The sequence below is a fragment of the Lepus europaeus genome, chromosome 4, assembly GCF_033115175.1.
Source record: "Lepus europaeus isolate LE1 chromosome 4, mLepTim1.pri, whole genome shotgun sequence".
NCBI lineage: Eukaryota > Metazoa > Chordata > Mammalia > Lagomorpha > Leporidae > Lepus > Lepus europaeus.
This window is the reverse complement of record NC_084830.1, coordinates 39781008-39795463: the sequence shown is the minus strand read 5'-3', so window position 1 is coordinate 39795463 and position 14456 is coordinate 39781008. Positions and strand designations below refer to the sequence as shown.

General features: G+C 41.0%; 1 protein-coding gene across 1 annotated transcript in view; it reads left to right on the top strand.

Moving 5' to 3' along the window:
- The window catches only part of DCAF13 (DDB1 and CUL4 associated factor 13), a 51164-nt gene extending 41591 nt beyond the window's left edge, over window positions 1–9573 (top strand). Inside the window, exons 9-11 of the mRNA XM_062188148.1 lie at window positions 5753–5888; window positions 7752–7915; window positions 8992–9573. Of these exons, the coding sequence (XP_062044132.1) occupies window positions 5753–5888; window positions 7752–7915; window positions 8992–9079 (388 nt within the window). The 3' untranslated portion in view covers window positions 9080–9573. The remainder of the gene's footprint in view (window positions 1–5752; window positions 5889–7751; window positions 7916–8991) is intronic.
- Window positions 9574–14456: the final 4883 nt, after the last annotated feature.

Sequence of the window (14456 nt, the reverse complement as noted above, 5' to 3'; positions counted from 1 at the left end):
GCAATGAAGAAAATTTTTATCATTACTCATAATGATAAGGCAGGCTGGCTTCCTTCTGTAGTTCTGAAGATTCGGAACCTTCTGAACAAAGATGTTTGTTTTCAGAGGCACATCCTGTCCTTTTTCTGACTCACCTTCGTTCTCTTCTGGGAGAGTCAGGACTGGGAAGAGATAAGTGAAGTACATAGCATCTAGAATTTAAGGAGTTACTCATTCTCAGGATCCTTCAGTGCTGATGCAGCTGACCTTGAGAATAAGTGCCTCCTTGAAGTTCACATGGCCTCAGACAGTGCCTCTCTCCTGAGAGCCAGACAGCTCATTTGTAATTTTTTTGGTCATAGCGAATCTGTTTGTCTAATGGTGTTTTCACTGGTCATAGTTGCATTTTTCTCCACTCTAATTGGAGGGAGCCATATTGAGTCCTAAACCTTTTATACTCATTGGTTGCCAGCACATAATTGTCATCTTCACCAACTTTTTTTTTTTTTAAGATTTCTTAAAAAATTTATTTGAAAGAGTTACAGAGAGAGGTAGAGACAGAGAGAGATGGCCAGATGGCCACAATAGCCAGAGTTGTGCTGATCTGAAGCCAGGAGTCAGGAGCTTCTTCTGGGTCTCCCATGTGGGTTTGGGGGCCCAAGCACTTGGACCACCTTCTACTGCTTTTCCAGGCCATAATGGAGAGCTGGATCAGAAGAGGAGTGGCTGGGATTAGAACCAGCGCCCATATGGGATGCTGGCACTTCAGGCCAGGGCTTTAACCCACTGCGCCACAGCGCTGGCCCCTTCACTGCCTTTGTCATTACTGAGGTATTTGAGTCTAAAGTGCACTGAAGGATTGATTTGATGACTTTGATCTTCATCCTTTTAACTTCATAGTAGAACTCCTGATGTTGGTTCTCTGTGGCTGTTGCTTCCTTTGCAGTTGCCTTGATAATCTCCAAATTGTCATGAAGGGATTTTGGAGTTGTTCATTCAAAATTCTCACACATCTGGAAGATGTTAAGAATCAAAAGGATTTGCCCTCCATCTTTTCTTGTTACCAGAACTTCTAAATGTAGTAAGAGATTGCTTTCCTAAAATGATGCTTAAGCATAGAAGGAACGGAAAAGAGAATTAAAAAACAGAAAGAGAAATAGGAATGTATAGAAGAAGTACCTGTGATTCTGAGAGCCCAGCAACGGAGTTCAGGCTGATTATTCCAGAGCCAATGGGGGCAACTAATAGAGTTCTGGCTGGGAAGCTCAGGTTCTCCAGAATTATATAAAAAGGAGTTCTTACATTTCATTTCCAGGGGATTATCTCCTGATGTGATTTGTTTTGTTTTGGTTTTTTGGTTGTGTGTTGTGAAGATTGACTTATTTGTTTGAAAGAGTTAGAGAGACAGAGACCTTCCGTCGGCTGATTTATTCCCCAGATGGCAGCAGTGGCCAGGCTGAAGTCAGGAGCTAAGAGCTTTTTCCAGGTCTCCCATGTGGTTAGCAGGGGGCCAAGCATTTTGGCCATCTTCTGCTGCTTTTCCTAGGCTGTTAGCTGGGAGCTGGATGGGAAGAGGAGCAGCTGGGACTTGAACCAGTGCTCATATGGGATGCCAGTGTTGGAGGTAGCAGCTTTACCCACAATGCCAGAGCACTGTCCCTGGGTTTGAAGGTTTTGTAATCACAATAGTCTTTTTTTTTTTTAATTTTTTTTTTTTTTTATTTGACAGGTAGAGTTACAGACAGTGAGAGAGACAGAGAGAAAGGTCTTCCTTCCGTTGGTGCACTCTCCAAATGGCTGCAACAGCCGGAGCTACGCCAATTTAAAGCCAGGAGGCAGGAGTCTCCTCCTGGTCTCCCATGTGGGTGCAGGGACCCAAGGACTTGGGCCATCCTCTACTGCTATCCCAGGCCACAGCAGAGAGCTGGACTGGAAGAGGAGCAACCGGGACAGATTCTGACGCCCACCATAGTCATAATGTATGTAATCATGGTCCGGCGCTGTGGCATAGCTAGCAATAAAGCTGCCACCTGCAGCGCCAGCATCATCCATTTGGGCACCGGTTTGAGCCCCAGCTCCTCCACTTCCAATCCAGCTCCCTGCTAATGTGCCTGGAAAAGCAATGGAAGATAACCCAAGTCCTTGGGCCCCTACATCCACAGGGGAGACCCAGAGGAAGCTCCTGGCTTTGGATCAGCTCAGTTCTGAGCATTGTGGCCATTTGGGGAGTGAACCTGTAGATAGAAGATCTCTCTCTGCCTCTGCCTCTCTGTAACTGTACCTTTCAAATAAATAAATAAATCTTAAAAATGTATGTTACTCATGTGGTGATTAGATGTAAATGGGATTCCTCTTTCTTTTGCCATCATCTACTTGAAAGCTAGTTTTAGTTCATTTCTTTGGTCTGCTTGGTTTCCTATCATTGCAGACATTAAGTAGCTGATGCATAGGCCATGCTTTGAGTAGTCTCTGTTTTTAAAATATTTTCCTGGGGCCAGCACTGTGGCGTAGTGGGTAAAGCCACTGCCTGCAGTGCCGGCATCCCATATGGGTGCCAGTTCTAGTCACAGATGCTCCACTTCCAGTCCAGCTCTCTGCTATGGCCTGGGAAGGCACTACAAGATGGCCCAAGTGCTTGGGCCCCTGCACCTACATGGGAGACGAGGAAGAAGTTCCTGGCTCCTGGCTTTGGATCAGCATAGCTCTGTCTGTTGTGGCCAATTGAGAGTGAACCAGCAGATGGAAGACCTCTCTCTCTCTCTCTCTCTCTGCCTCTCCTCCTAACTGTGTGTAACTCTGACTTTCAAATAATTAAATAAATCTTTTAAAAAAATTTTCTGGCCGGCACCACAACTCAATAGGCTAATCCTCCGCCTTGTGGCGCCGGCACACTGGGTTCTAGTCCCGGTCAGGGCACCGGATTCTGTCCCGGTTGCCCCTCTTCCAGTCCAGCTCTCTGCTATGGCCCGGGAGTGCAGTGGAGGATGGCCCAAGTGCTTGGGCCCTGCACTGGCATGGGAGACCAGGAGAAGCACCTGACTCCCGGCTTCGGATCAGTGCGGTGCGCCGGCCCCAGCGCACCATCCGCAGCAGCCATTGGAGGGTGAACCAACAGTAAAGGAAGACCTTTCTCTCTGTCTCTCTCTCTCACTGTCCACTCTGCCTTTCAAAAAAAAATTTTCCAATGAAAGATCTTAAAATTAGTGTGAATTTTTATAGTAAACTTAGTAAATATTTAAAAACAATAGAATCAGTGTTTGGAAGTTGGCATTTATTGAGCTTCATTCAATATTTGCTAAGCAAATAAGTAAATTGCTAACATTCACAGAGAAAAATTAGTTTATTTTGAATATGTTTCTAAAGAACTGAAGTTTTAAAATGTATTTATCAAGAACAGCGTTGTGGCACAGCAGGTTAAGCATGCAATGCTGACATCCCATATGGGCTTGTGTTCGTGCCCTGGCTGCTCCATTTCCTCCAGCTCCCTGCTAATGCACCTGGGAAAGCAGCAGAAGATGGCCCAAGTGTTTGGGCTCCTGCCATTCATGTGGGAGACCTGGAAGGAGTTCAAGGCTCCTAGCTACAGCCTGGCCAAATCTCTGTCTTTGCAGCTATTTAGGGAGTGAACCAGCAGGTGGAATATCTTTCTCCGTCTCTCCCTTTCTCTGTATAAATAAATAAATCTTTAAATAGAAATGTATTTATCTCCTGATAGTATAATTTTTAGTGAGCTTTATAAAGTAAGCATATGTGCAAACATAAATGTATCTAGAAGCTAAGAACTCTCTTTACCATTAATTAATAGTTCACAATTAAGGAGAATCCAAAATTGGTTGTGACCAGTCATTGGATTTTACTGGTCTGTTATTTGAAACGGTTATTTAAAAAAAAAAAAAAGATTTATTTTATTTGAAAGTCAGCGTTAGAGAGAGGAGAGAGAGAGGTCTTCCATCCATTGGTTCAATTTCCAATTGGCTGCAACAGCCGAGCTGTGCCTATCCGAAGCCAGGAGCCAGGCGCTTCTTCCGGGTCTCCTATGTGGGTGCAGGGGCCCAAGGACTTGGGCCATCTTCTACTGCTTTCCCAGGCCATAGCAGAGAGCTGGATTGAAAGTGGGGCAGCCAGGTCTCGAACCAGTGCCCATATAGGCCAGGGCATCAACTTGCTGCAGCACAGTGCCAGCCCCTGAACAGGTTACTTTTTTTTTATTAATTTTTTTTTTTTGAACAGGCAGAGTGGACAGTAGAGGGAGACAGAGAGAAAGGTCTTCCTTTTTGCCGTTGGTTCACCCTCCAATGGCCGCTGCGGCCGGCGTGCTGCGACCAGCGCACCGCGCTGATTCGAAGGCAGGAGCCAGGTGCTTCTCCTGGTCTCCCATGGGGTGCAGGGCCCAAGCACTTGGGCCATCCTCCCCTGCACTCCCGGGCCACAGCAGAGAGCTGGCCTGGAAGAAGGGCAAGCGGGACAGGATCAGTGCCCCGACCGGGACTAGAACGCAGTGTGCCGGCGCCGCAAGGCGGAGGATTAGCCTACTGAGCCACGGCGCCGGCCTGAACAGGTTACTTTTAATGGTTGCTGAAGCCTGATTGAATTTCCTTACATTTAAACTCATTGTTTTGGAAAGAGGGACCTATTCAGTTGGTAGAGATGATAAGAAATGAGTCTTACAAAAGCAGAGCCTTGACAGGGAGAAGAAAACAGTCTGTCTCATCTAGTTCTCCCTTTCATAGATTCGTCTTTCTTACCCTTTTAAAAATAAATTTCTTAAGGTTTAAGTGCCAACAAAATATCCACCAGAACTGGTGTAAAAGACTAGTTTTATGAATGTACTTTAGAGGTTTTTTTTGTAGTTATGAATTACATTTGGTTTGATCATCCCATATGGGTTTTCTTTTACTATGTATAATTTGTTAAGCCTGTTGCTTTTCTGTCATGTAGTCTGATATGGATAATTTGTTTCTCCAGAAATCTCATCACATTTTTTCTGACCTTGTCTCTTACTTTTTAATGATCTTCTTTACACTTCTGAATATAGTATCTGCTGTGACTTCACTTAGCATGGTTCACAGCCTTTCTAAATAGGTATGATATTTGACATCTCCATTTATTAAATGACTCTTACCTCAACGTACCAGACACTTTGTAACCCTCTCTTTCTTTTCACACATGTAAATCATCAATTCTCACTTCAATTAATTAAACTTTTTAAATAATATGAGCAAAGCAAAAGCCAGGCATTAGGTTCAGTATATAAAAATGTGCTCTTTGAATGCTATTGCATTTACAGTTTATTTTCCAGTCAAATGAAAAAAATACAAAAAATTAAGTGATTCGAGGACTTTTTTAAGAGTAAGCTGTTTCTTACTGTACAGTTACTCCAGCTTTAGCATTTTTACTTAGAGTTTATACTCAGTGATTTGTGAACATTTCTGTACATCTGGTTTTGCTTAGTGTATCTGTATTCTTTAATTGTATTAAAAATTCTCTGAGAGCAGATTTTTTTTGTTTTACTTTTTTGTGTTTTTGGTTCCTCAACACTTGGTATAGAGCCCAGTTCGTTGGGGTCAATGGAAATACATTGGAATGAATTTGTATTTCCCTTTTATATTCCCTTCAGACCTGAAAATGATATCCTGGTACTTGATAAGCAACTGTTCAAGAAAGGCTATAACAAAATCCCAAGTATTTTTATTAATTATTTTAATAAATAATAATTAATAATTAATTTAATAATAAATTATTTAATGATTATTAATTAATTCTTTTTCTATAGAGAAGTCTATCACACAAAGAGAATGCAGCATGTTATTTGTGTAAAATGGACTTCTGACAGCAAGTACATCATGTGTGGATCTGATGAAATGAACATTCGTCTGTGGAAAGCTAATGCTTCTGAAAAGTTGGGTGTGGTAAGAGACTCATTTCATTTTATTTATTTATTTAAAGATTTATTTTATTTATTTGAAAGAGTTACAGAGAGAGGAAGAGACAGAGAGAGAAGTCCTCCATCTGCTGGTTCACTCCCCAGATGGCCGCAATGGCCGGAGCTGCACCAGTCTGAAGCCAGGAGCCAAGAGCTTCTTCTGGGCCTCCCACATGGGTGCAAGAGCCCAGGGAGTTGGGCCATCTTCCACTGCTTTCCCAGACCATAGCAGAGAGCTGGATCAGAAGAGAAGCAGCAGGGAGTAGAACCAGCACCCATATGGGATGCCAGCACTTCAGGCCAGGGCTTTAACTCACTGTGCCACAGCACCGGCACCAAGAGACTCATTTCATTTCATTGTCATGAGGCTACCTTCTGATTTTATTGGCTATCATTGTATTGTAAACATAATTTATTAGAAGTACTTTAGTTATTTTGGTCAAATTGGCATAACTGTTAAAAAAAAACAAGGAGGTAAGTTACCAACAAGACTATACTGATTTTTTTAAAGTTAAGGGCTCCTTCAGAATGCCTTTGTTAGTTCAGTTGTTTGAAATTTGAGCTTCTTGATTCTTTGTGTTTTCCTTGAGGAGTAGGGACTTGCAGCATAGAATTTAGGGGCACACCTCTCTTCTGTAGGAGGAATAGTAATTGATCAGATCAAAAGTTGCAAATCCCTGTGAGGTCTTTATTATCCAAGACATGGTGATACACTTAAATAAAAAGGAAATACAAAACATTTTTAAGACACTTAATGAAAATATAACAGATATTGTTGACTAGTTACTTCTTTATTGATTTTTGTTTTGTTCCTGATAGTTTTCCTTTTTTTTTTTTTTAGGGGCTTTATTTATTTGAGAGGCAGGGTTACAGAGAGAGAGAGAGAGAGACAGAGACAGAGAGGTCTTACATTCACTGTTTCACTCCCCAAATGGCCACAACAGCCGAAGCTGTGCCAATCTGAATCCAGGAGCCAGGAGCTTCTTCTAGGTCTCCCATGTGGGTGCAGGGGCCCAAGGACTTGGCCCTTCTTCAACTGCTTTCCCAAGCCATAAGCAGAGAGCTGGCTCAGAAGAGAAACAGTTAGGACATGAACTGGTGTCCAAATGGGATGAGGCTGAGCTTACTGTTCCATAGTACCAGCCGCCCTGATAGTTTTCTAAATGTGCTATCTTCAAAAAGAAATATGCAAGGTATTTATACCAGAAGCAGATATTAAGTTTAAGAAGGAAAGGTTAAATAATTATTTTCTACTTAGCCCTGATAGGAAAATCAAGATATAGGCAGTAAGGTTCATTCTAATTTGGATATAATGACTGGTCAGTAATTCTGTTTTGGATCTAATGATTGGTAAGTTAAATCTACATCTAGATTTGCATTTGTTCTAGATGCAGTGAGTCACACATGGACAGAGAACTTCTGTCCATTTTATTTTACTTATTTTATTTATGCCTAGGTTTTAGTTCATCATAAAATGTTCCTCTAAATTGTATCAAAGGTTAGTTATGGAATTGAATACCCTTTTTCCTCATTTTTGTTTCAGTAGTTCTCACCCCCAAGCCACACCCCACATTGGAGTGATTGTGTGCTTTTCCTTTATTGTTCATGCCTAGGAAGGTCCACCTTTGTGGTCCACTCTTTCAGCAGCTCTGTTTTTCATTTGGTGATGACTCTTCACTGCAGGCTTGTTGCCTACAGGGAAATTTGGTGTTTACAGAGTTGGTATTAATAACATAACCTTGTAAAGGACAGAATTACATTGGCAGTTTTAGTTGTAGTTCCAACAACTGAGTTTTTTGGAGGGGAAAGCTGCTTCCTATTCACTGAACTATCAAAATTAATTTTTCAGCTTACATCACGAGAAAAAGCAGCCAATAATTATAACCAGAAGTTAAAGGAGAAATTTCAACATCATCCTAGTATAAAACGTATAGCTCGTCATCGACATCTTCCAAAATCTATCTACAGCCAGATTCAGGAGCAGCGCATCATGAAAGAAGCTCGTCGACGAAAGTATGTTTTCAGGCATTTGATTGTTATCATAGAACCCTTTTCTCACATCCTCTCATCTCATGAAAAACAAAAAACTACCTTTCAAATGAGTAGTTTATGTACTATTATACATTGGATTTTTTTAAGGATGTATTTATTTATTTATTTGAAAGGCAGAGTGATAGAGACAGAGAGATCTTCTATCCTTTGATTGGCTCCCCAACTGCCAGTAGTGAGGAACTGATCCGTGTCTCCCACATGGATGCAGGGGCCCAAGGTTTCTGTTGCAACAGAAATAAGATGCATTAGCAGAAAGTTGGGTTGGGAGCAGAGGATTCAGGACTGGAACCAGCACTCCAATGTAGGATGCTAGTATAACCTACTGCACTGCAGTGTTTGCCCTAGATACATTTTTCAAGATGTTTCTGGGCTTTTTTTCTTTTTTTTTCTCAGTAAAGGGAGAAATGGTCATCTGAATGTGAGAATTTCCATTACCTATTTTTGAGAGTATGTTTAAAGGACAAATAATGAAAATGAATTATCAGAATAAGAAAACTGTCCCATATTTTAAAAATATCATAAATAGGTGATGTTTTCAGAATGATTTCTAAAGAATACAGAGAGTTATACAGTGCATATATCTTAAGTAAAAAATATTCTAATGTTCTTTGTCCTGATATTTGAAATCTAATGACAAATTTCTACCACGGCCATAGTTTCCCTTGTGGAGTTTGGGATCTCTTTAAACACACACTTCATGCAAAGTACTATGGAAATCCCGAGAGCTTTCTTTTTTAATTTATATAACTTATTTTGCTGTCTGGGTAGGTAAATGTTGGACTTGAATCACTTTAAATATTTCATTACTGCGGCATGTTTTTAAACTTAATAAAGGACACTGATAATAGGATAAGAAGCAAATAAATGATGAAAATTGATTTTTAGTTACTAGTTACTTTGTATGTGTTCTCACTGTAAAAGTATTTTTTCTCAGTAGATGTTTTTCCAATGAAAGAAAATAGTTTTTGATTTTTTTTTTTTTGAGAAAATCTTTGCATGATGTCATTTTCATAAACTTATATTTTGTTTGTTTCTAGGGAAGTGAATCGCCGTAAACATAGCAAGCCTGGATCAGTGCCAATTGTGTCAGAGAGGAAGAAGCACGTAGTAGCAGTTGTGAAATAATATTTGGTATTCCTGCTAATCCTGACATGAAACTTTTTGTTACTTTTGACTTGAGAACTCTACAAATAAAAGTACTGGCTCTGGTTTAATAGTAAGCATTTCACGTATATGTGTAGACTCTTAACTGTTGCTCAGCTACCCTGCATAATTACCCTCAAGGTAGCCTGATTATGTGTAATATTTCATCCTTAATCTGCTTTAATCTGTCATTGAAGAATTTGCAATATTTGCAACTAACTTATTTTTGCCATTAGAAATTGCAGATGCACTTTTTCTCTAATAGATTATAGACATTATACATTTGAATTTACATTTAAGACTGCACATTTCTTGTGTCATCTCTAATCTTACTTTGGGTAATGATTACATTGATTCTTTTATGATTCCTCATAACACATAGAAGAATTATGTTAGAACTTTTTTCAGCTGAATTTCTTTCCTGTTTTATTCATATTTGGCCTTTTTAAATTTTAAACACGGGCAGCTTTCATTTATAGAACTTTTATAAGTAATACTAATTATAATTTGTAGTCAAGATAATAAAACATTCTTTTTCTCAGCATTGAAACTTTGATGATCTATTTCTGGTAAATAATTTCAGTCTCACTAAATCATAAGTAGTTCTGCGTGACAAAGGTCATCTTGGCTTTTTAAATTATCTGCTTAAACTTATTATAAATATTCATATAAAAACCTAGATTTTTAGAAAGAAGAAACTTACAAAAAACAAGTGAAAGACTTTTTGAGGAACATGTATGTTTGTAGTGAAAAATATAAATGTACAGGAATGGTAAAGATCAATATCTGGAGAGTAGGAATTGTCCAGTTGAGATAGGGTACCTTGGACATTGCAACTCTCTCAGTAAAGTTTTATTTCTGAGGCTGTGTATAAATTCTGTTATTTTTAAACTTTCTTGAAAAGCATTTCATTTTATTTTTCTTAAGTCTGGTAAGAGATCAACTGACTGTTTTGATTCTAATGTTCTACTGTAGGCTTCAAATTACTTGATTTTTAAGGTGAACGTACTTCCTATGCACCCATATTGCTGTTAGTTTGGACGTAGTATCAAATATGCAAATACTAGTCCATAAACATGAGCGTCTCAGTTGGTGTTTAAGAAGCAGATGCCTAGATGGGATTAGCCGTGCGAGAGGTTTACTGGAGGGAATCTCGTGAAGGATACAAGAGAGAGTAGGAGTTGGCAGGGAGAGCTTTCAGAGTGTGTCGCAGGGACTGACACCTATGGTGGAAAAGAGGGGTTGGTAAGAATCTCAATGCAGTTCTAAAAAAGGTGGGGCCAGGCTAAGGGGAGTCCTGTGGCGTGTAAGACTGTGCCAGCACTAGTGCCCTCCCAGTGCTGTCAGTGGCAGGGAGGGGCCCTGAGGCCCTGTCCTGGTGCACTGAAGAGGGGTGGCAGCTGGGGCCATCAGGTAGCTGTGCTCTCCGCAGCTGGTCTTCTCTCAGGGATGCTAAGCACCGCATTTCTGTGGCCGCCAAGGTTCACCTCTTGCGCTGCACAGATCCACCTCTCCTTGTAGGTTTGGGTAGCAACTGCTCCGTGATTCCCATACACCTCTTAGAAGACAGCATGGTCTTGTCTGCAGGGCCGCAGGGAGGCTCATCTTGTCGCCTCCTCTGCAGGGTCAGAGCAGTTTATCATTAAGTACGGGAGGGGAGGAGGGGGAGCGTTCCAGGAAAGAACACTGTTTGTGTTTCTAGCAGTGTCTTACCTTGACAGGCACTGAGAGTGAGCTTACCAGGAAAGAGCATCCTTCCCTTAGCGCCCTCTTCATAATACGTTCTAGTCAGTAAGGCCGGCTTTCAGTCGCTCTACAGTGTTCAGTAGAACAGGTGTTCATTTAATTTTTTTTTCCTTTTCTTTTCATTTCACCACTTTACTCTTGTCTTTTTCTGAATTTCCTCTCATGTTTTTAGCCCTTTAGCCCAGTGAACTGTAAATTCATGTACCACCTAAAAATTGAAGTAACCGTAGTATGATGTTGGCAGGCCATTTGATATTACTGCCTTGAAAAGAAGTGTCACCTGCTGAGTCACTGGCACCACCTCCTGCTACAACCTGTGGTTTCCATAGTGATGGCTCAGGGACTTCGACACAGCTGAAGCTGACTCGCTGAAGACATGAGTGGTTTTTCCTGTGAATCAAGCCTTTTTCTAATCTAGAAATGGGAGCACGATTTTGATATATTAAAATGTAACTTCACTGGTCCAAGATTTTTGGAACACACACACAGATTTTAAGAAGTGAGGTTATTAGGGTAGAGCTCCAAGGGCAGAAACAAGAGATGGTAGCAACCTGAAAGGATTGCTTGCGGAGACTGAGAAATCTAATACAAATGATTTATAGTAGCTTCTCAGGGAAGACATTTGTATCAAACACCTTGTTATTAAATCCTGCCACTTGATTGTTACTATGATCCTTTAATAGAACCGGAGAAAACAAATTGCAAATTCAACCTATCCTCCCCCGCCCCCTAAGATTTATTTCATTTATTTGAAAGGTAGAGTTATAGAGAAAGAGAGACCTAGTTGCCAGATCCTGGCCAGGTCAAAGCCAGGAGCCCAAGTCTCTATCCATATTTCCCACATGGGTATCAGGGGCCCCGAATTCTTGGGCCATCTTCCACTGCTTTCCCAGGCACATTAGCAAGGAGCTGGGTCAGAAGTAGAGCACTCAGAACTCAAACCAGCACTCTTAGAGGATACTGGCATCGCAGGAAGTCCCAAGGCACCACAACCCCTGTCCTTCAAACTGTTCTTTTATAATCCCCACTCATCTTATTTTCAGAAAAAGGAAGGGAAAAGACATGGGAATGACTATGACATGGGCAAAAAGGGATCATCAGAAATAAAATCTTGTCTTTAGGGAACATTTATGGTCAGCTTGAATGTTAGAGCAATAAACCCAAAACTTATTGCAACCCAGTAAACACCAGTGATTCATATAAGGCCTTCCAACCCGGTATTAGAAAATACAAAATAAGTATTTGATTATTTGATTACAGAGATTTTGGAGTTCCAGTGTTTTGATACAGTGACAGTGACAATAGTGCTGATGGTGCATACGTTTTAAAGTAAACAAGTTTGCTTTAATCCCTTTGTAAAGTTATTAAACAGTTACAGTTAAATCAGGACTAAGAACTCTTTCACTGAATGAATGAGTAAATGATTTATTGAGTGAGTATTCTGAAATCTGCATATATTGAGTCCCAGCTATGTGCCTGCTTTTTTTTTTTTTTTTAAGTGAATGGCAATACTCATTATTTTGTTGATTCCCTAAACTTGCATTTCCTGCATTGCCTATTTGAATGGTACACCACCCACAGAGGTAACCAAGACAGAAACCTGGGTGTAAGGGCACAGATGCTATGAATAGTATTGGTAACAATAGCAGCTAATGTTTACTGAGCACTCACAGCACTGTAAATGATTTGCATACATTGAGTTTAATTTGTTTTTAATTCCTGTAAGAACCCCAAAAGAAAGGTCTTCTTGTAACCCACATTTAGTCTACTCTACATTCAACCTATAAGAGATTCTGAAAGGAACTCAGTCTCAAAGGAGAGTAACATGAAAACGAGTAATTGCATACATTATTAAGATGTTTTAATATAATACTACTATACCAAGAGTAGAAGCCTAACTTCCCGCTGGGGAAGGAAGAAGCCCTCCAGAAGTGAACAATAATTATTATTAAATTACCAGCTGATTCTGGCCTGCTGCACGGATGAATAGAAATGCAGTAGGTGTGGTTTCAAAATAAATCTTTGATACCTCATTCAGATATATCACTGTTAACCCTCCAGCAGTGCTACGTTATCAGAAACTTACTGCCCTACATCTGATAATACATAAGTTTTGGGCTGAAATTCTCCAGGGAGATATGTAAGTTACAGAATAGAAGTTTCATTGAAAACTACAGATTGAAAAATCAGAAAGCATAGAATATGTACCTATGTCATAGGGTAGAAAGAGTGAGTATACGGTGAAAATGAAGGTGGATGTGAGGAGTAGAGGCATCAAGCTGGAACAGAGTGTGCTGCAGGTTCGAGTGGGTGGGCCTGTGAGAAGGTCAGCCAGCAGCAACAGAGTATAGGGTTCTAGCTGGTGCAGATAACATGCTATTGCATAGACAGGAGCAGAGAGAATTGCAGCAAAAGAGATGTATCTTCTGATCTTGATCCTTATAATTTGCCCAAAGGAGAAAAGCAGTTTTAACTTTTAGGTCTACCTCTAAAGATTGGCCTGGATGATTTTATGAGTCCCTCTCCTGTCCCCAGTAAGTAAAAATCTTTTTGCAACAAAACACAAAGATTAAAAATACAAAAGTTCAGTTAATACTTTGATATCAGCATACAATAGTTTTTTTGTAGCTTGGAGATTATTTTATTACAAAGAACAACATTTTCCTCAAGAAGGGTCAAGACATTTCTGGGGAAAAATCTCAGAAACCCAAGAACCAAAACTCCAGTACAGCTGAGGCAGACATCGTGGTTCTGAAACTGGGCCCCAAACAGCCTCGAGGAAATAATTCTGGATGCATCTGCTCCATTGTTCTCTACTACTTGGTTTCTTCTTACTCAGTTTCTACTCTAACATAACTTCAGCTCTTTGAATCCAAAAATTGCCACCTTACCCTGATTCGACAGGACTGTACAGTTCCAGTGCCCCATCAACTGGCCATTTATCTTTCCGTCTTTGCTTTTCAATCTGAGAGGGAAGAAAACTCCCTGGCTGGGATCGTACATTCGGGGGTAACATCTTTTATGGCAGAGTCAATTCCGAGACCCCTAGCTAGTGGCTTTGACCTGTCTACCCTCGACCACTGGCTTATAGAGGTGGGGGAATCTTCAGAATGAGCTATGGGTCAGCAATCCCCTTTAGTGCTTAACATTTCATTTAATCATCAAAATATGTAGCAATAGTATATTCATTATTTTGATATGGGGAAGGAGGAAAGCAGGAAGAAATGGGGACAGGTCACTTGAGTTGACAAAAGGCTGTGGGAAGAGGAGGCTAATGTCAGCCCTAACTGACGACTTTTTTTTTTTTTTTTTTTTTGGACAGGCAGAGTGGACAGTGAGAGAGAGAGAGACAGAGAGAAAGGTCTTCCTTTTGCCGTTGGTTCACCCTCAATGGCCGCTGCGGTAGCGCCCTGCGGCCGGCGCACCGCGCTGTTCCGATGGCAGGAGCCAGGTGCTTCTCCTGGTCTCCCATGGGGTGCAGGACCCAAGGACTTGGGCCATCCTCCACTGCACTCCCTAGCCACAGCAGAGAGCTGGCCTGGAAGAGGGGCAACCGGGACAGGATCGGTGCCCCAACCGGGACTAGAACCCGGTGTGCCGGCGCCGCAAGGCG